The sequence below is a fragment of the Salvia miltiorrhiza genome, chromosome 3 (assembly GCF_028751815.1).
Source record: "Salvia miltiorrhiza cultivar Shanhuang (shh) chromosome 3, IMPLAD_Smil_shh, whole genome shotgun sequence".
NCBI classification, from domain to species: domain Eukaryota; kingdom Viridiplantae; phylum Streptophyta; class Magnoliopsida; order Lamiales; family Lamiaceae; genus Salvia; species Salvia miltiorrhiza.
The window spans coordinates 11266073-11270584 of NC_080389.1; the positions used below are offsets into that span (position 1 = coordinate 11266073).

The 4512-nt window shown below is 38.9% G+C and overlaps 1 protein-coding gene across 1 annotated transcript; it reads left to right on the forward strand.

Annotated features, from left to right (window-relative positions):
* The first annotated feature begins 450 nt into the window (after positions 1–450).
* On the forward strand, positions 451–4251 carry LOC131017509 (disease resistance protein RPP8-like). The gene is made up of 2 exons (XM_057946265.1): positions 451–1396; positions 2413–4251. The coding sequence occupies exons 1-2, from the start codon at positions 472–474 to the stop codon at positions 4104–4106; spliced, it is 2619 nt and encodes an 872-aa protein (XP_057802248.1). The 5' UTR covers positions 451–471; the 3' UTR covers positions 4107–4251.
* Positions 4252–4512: the final 261 nt, after the last annotated feature.

Sequence of the window (4512 nt, forward strand, 5' to 3'; positions counted from 1 at the left end):
TTAAAAGTACGTGGCGTTGTCTCACAGTCCAGACCCAGATTACAAAGTAACCTATCGGGCACGAGGAAAATTTCCAGCCGATATACCATTTAAGCACATTTTTAGAGATTAAGTATAAGGGTAGGAATGGTATTTCACTATGAAGTGGGTATTTTTCATAGATGTTTTATATAGGTGGGTAGATTTGATAGATGTATTATAAAAGTGGGTATTAAAAACCATTTGCCCTATTTTTTATCCAATTCATCGTGAAGTGACAACATCAACCTCATTTGTGTCTTTGAATTTTTATGAAATTTTGGGACCATCGTGGTGGGGCCTACACTACTACAAAGTCACGCACGATGACAAAAAAGTGCAGCTTCTCTCTTGGATATATACTAGCCAGTCATTCATGACCAGTTCAACCACCAATTAAATATCTTTTCAATTAAAATAAAAAAAATTAAAAAATTGTAGAGGTCGATCGACATGGCAGCGGAGGCGGCGATTTCATCTCTGGTCGAACTACTGGGCGATCAGCTCATCGAGAAGGTTAAATTCCTGCGAGGCGTCGAGGGGAAGGTGGAGTTGCTGAAAGCCGAGTTCAAGAGGATGCAATCCTTTCTCAAAGACGCCAACAAAAAGCAATTTGAAGATGAGATGGTGCGTAATTGGATCTCTGATATCAAAGCGTTGGCTCGAGATGCCGAAGATACCATCGAGATGTTCCTTCTCAACGTTGAGAGTGCCAAGAATTGGGGGCTCTTCAAAAGATGTACAACCTTCCCGAAGCGTATGTATCACCTCTACGGAATTGGAGATGAGATTGAGTCGATGCTAAAGAGACTTGATGAAATTAAAAAAAGCCGCGACATGTACGGGATCAAGGATCTCGGAGAGGCAGCCGAGTCGTCATCGAGATCGGAAGTTGAATTGCGGCGGCGGTTGTGTCCTTGGCAAAAGGGCGAACACCTTGTCGGCGTTGAAGATGATGTGAAAAAGCTGCTGCAAGAATCAATTCTGTATGAGAAGAGAGGGCTTTCCATTGTGGTTTTAAAGGGCATGGGTGGGATCGGGAAATCGACACTTGCCCGGGAAATATACAACCACCCCGATGTCGTTTCTGGCACATTTGATTGTCGTGGTTGGGTTGTGGTGTCGAGTGAGTTTACACCACACGAGACGATCAAGCAGCTTATCTTCCAGCTGCAAAGGTCTGAAGAAGATAAACGAAAGCTGCTTGACGAAATAAAGAAATTGGAGGAGTCGATGAAGGATAAGCTGTTTCTACAAGAGGAGCTGAAACAAATGCTTCATAAGCAATTGGAGGGAAAATCATATTTCATAGTGCTCGATGATGTTTGGGAGAAGCAACATTTAGAATCTCTCATCACTGCTTTCCCAAATCAACAAGGTAAATCATCTACAATTTTCCTATTTAATTTGTTTTAGATCTTATTTTCTTGGATATTTCTTCTCCACTTTCAATTTGTATGCTTTAATTTTGTGATAATTAATTATGGTTTATTCAATTCAATTTTTTTTAAACAATTTATTCAATCCAATTAAGGTGATGTAATTATTTTAACATTTAATTTTATTTTTGCTAGCTAACAAGCGCCAATTGGTATTGTTTTATAATTATCCTTAGGTGAAATATTTTGGAGAAAAAGCCCAAATGATGGTCCAAATAATTGTCGTATTTTATGTGCTTGATTTAATTTATTATTGATAAAAGTGTCATTTTTGTTGTTAATAAAACTATCATTTGTTGTGAGTAGTATCATTTACGTTGGTCGAGGTTACAGAAAAGGTAGTGGGGGCAGGCCGGACTCAATCTAGTCGGGCCAGGGCCGGCCCTGGGCCTAGGCGAGGGGTGCGACCGCCTAGGGACCAGGGCAAAATGGGCCCCAATTTTTTATTTTTTTATTTTTATTACTCTATATAAATAAGACTTTTTAATCATATATTGGGGCTCAATTAGTAAAAAATATGTAGTACAAGCCCAAAGACTCTAATTTTATTCATTTAAAAAAGATGGCCCACAAACACACAATTGTATGCAGTTAAAAGGGCCCCTTTTTTTTTCATTTTACCTAGAGCCCATGAAAAGTCCGGAACGGAGCTAGGTCGGGCTATCTGGGCTGGGTAGAACCTATCCTCATGGTGTGGATGGGTGTACATAAGACAAGCTCGCAACTTCATAGATTATTGCCTAAATCTACTTTCACAATGATATGAAAATGATTGAATATAATGCTCACTGTAGTTGCCATTTGGACACTCTTTTGAGGCAACACCCTATTTTAGCAAAAAATATATAATAGTTATAAAAACTATAGCCATATAGATAAAAATATAAAAATAGTAGCATTTCGAAATATTATTGTTAAGTTTTTTGAATTAATCAGTCGTTACTCTGATGGACAGATAAAGCAAGTAGATTGTTGCTTACCACCCGCAACAACATTATTACAAAGTATGATCAATACGTCCACACGATGAGTCTCTTAGACACCAAAAAAAGCTGGGAATTGTTGTTGAAGAAGGCATTCATTGGCACCACAATTGGCAATTATCCAGAAGAATTCGAGAGTGTGGGCACACAAATCTTGCAAAAATGCGATGGTCTACCATTAGCTATCAGCGTGGTAGGAGGCTTACTCATGGAAACACAAACCAAGAGTGGATGGGAACAAGTTCTTAACCAATTAAACTCAAGGACTGAAAGCGGCGTATCAGCAATTTTGGAGTTGAGTTATCAGAATTTATCTCCCCAATTGAAATCATGCTTCTTGTGCCTAGCTTTTTTCAAAGAAGACTTTACTATCCCAGCAAAAAGGCTAGTAAACATATGGCATGCACAAGGCTTGATCCAACAAGAAGGAAGCAGAAGTATATTTGATGAGATAGGAAGAGGTTATTTAAATGAGCTGATCAATCGAAGCATGGTTCAAATTCAAGATCTAAAAATCCATGATCAAGTCAAAAGTTGTCGCCTCCATGATCTTGTTCGTGAGGTTTGCTTAAGAAAAGCAAAGGAGGAAATAGGTCTGGAGATAGTAAAGGGGAACGGAGGGATTTCATCAGAATCATCCAATAAGCCTCGCCATCGTGTTGTCTATGCCGAAAATCTTGAGACTTCCTCGTCGAATCAAAATAAGCATGTACGCTCTCTTTTCCTACTTAACGTCCATGATGATTCTGGATATATAACCACTCCATCTCATTACTGGAAGGGCTATCAACTACTTAAGACAGTCGAGCTTGACGCCACTGCCTTCAAAAGATTTCCAAACTCTTTTCGGTTATTGATTGGATTGAAGTGCTTGAGAATATACACATATTATGGAGCCCGCATAAAACTCCCATGCTGGTTTGATCATCTTAGAAACCTCGAGGTTGTTGCCATGAAATCGTGCTTGGTATATTTTCCAAGACTAGTTTCATTGAAAATGGACAAGCTACGTTACTTCCGAGCAGCTATTGGCGGTGGACCGACAATTAAAAACATGTGGAATAAAAATATTGAGTGTTTGAGAGGAATAAGGCACAAGGATTGGATGAAGTGCATATCAACTCTAACGAGTAGTTGCCATCTTCGTGAATTAGGCATACGGTTAGGACGTATAAAGCGTGAAGAGTTGATCAAAGTGAGAGCGTCATTGGAGAAGATGCAGAATCTTGTCATACTTCACTTAATATGGCCGTATGCATATGCTACTGACATAGCATTAGTTGTGCCGCAGCTCGCCAATCTCACCAAACTTAAACTGAAAGGTAAGATGTCCAAATGTCCAAGTGCGAGTATGTTCCCTCCAAATCTTTCTCACCTCACATTGACGAGTTCCGAGCTAAATGATGATCCGATGGCAGAGCTGGGTAAGCTTCCAAAGCTTTTATTTCTCAAGATACAGTATAAAGCTTACAGGGGTGAAACGATGCTAGTTTTGTGCGACGGGTTCCCCAGCCTCGAAGCCCTGGCTTTTCGAGAATTGTATGAACTGAAGAGCGTCATCATAGAAGAAGGTGGAATGCCGAAGCTCAAACATCTCCGAATCCGTCGATGCCGCAATCTGAACACTGGGAATCTGCCGCAACACATCAACATATTTACTCAATAAACTGATCAAGTTTACTTTACTCATCTTCTGTTATTCTTGTGTCTATGTGTAACAAGAAATGGAGTGTCTTGTGCTTGTTGAAACATTAATTTGTGTTCTACACTTTTGCACATTGATTGAGGAAAATTTATTTTTCCCAAATTAACCTTAACGCATGGTAATTGATTTTCAATTAATCACGTCCATTATTTTAATGGGAATCAAATATGAGCCACTTAATTAATCACCCATTATGGTGGCATTGAAAAATGACATAATATTAGGGGTGATGAGAAGAAACGAACCATTTGAAGAATATCAGAATATTACAAATCACATTTTCTTGAAAATGTGATAAACTTGAATGAGAATAATAATAATGGGCTGTTTTGGTATAATAACATAGAACTAAATTCATGTGGCTTCA

Coding starts and splice junctions, on each gene's coding strand:
- LOC131017509 (XM_057946265.1), top strand. CDS start 472: ATGGCAGCGGAGGCGGCGATTTCATCTCTGGTCGAACTACTGGGCGAT. Junction 1,397..2,412: donor TGCTTTCCCAAATCAACAAG/GTAAATCATCTA, acceptor TCTGATGGACAG/ATAAAGCAAGTAGATTGTTG.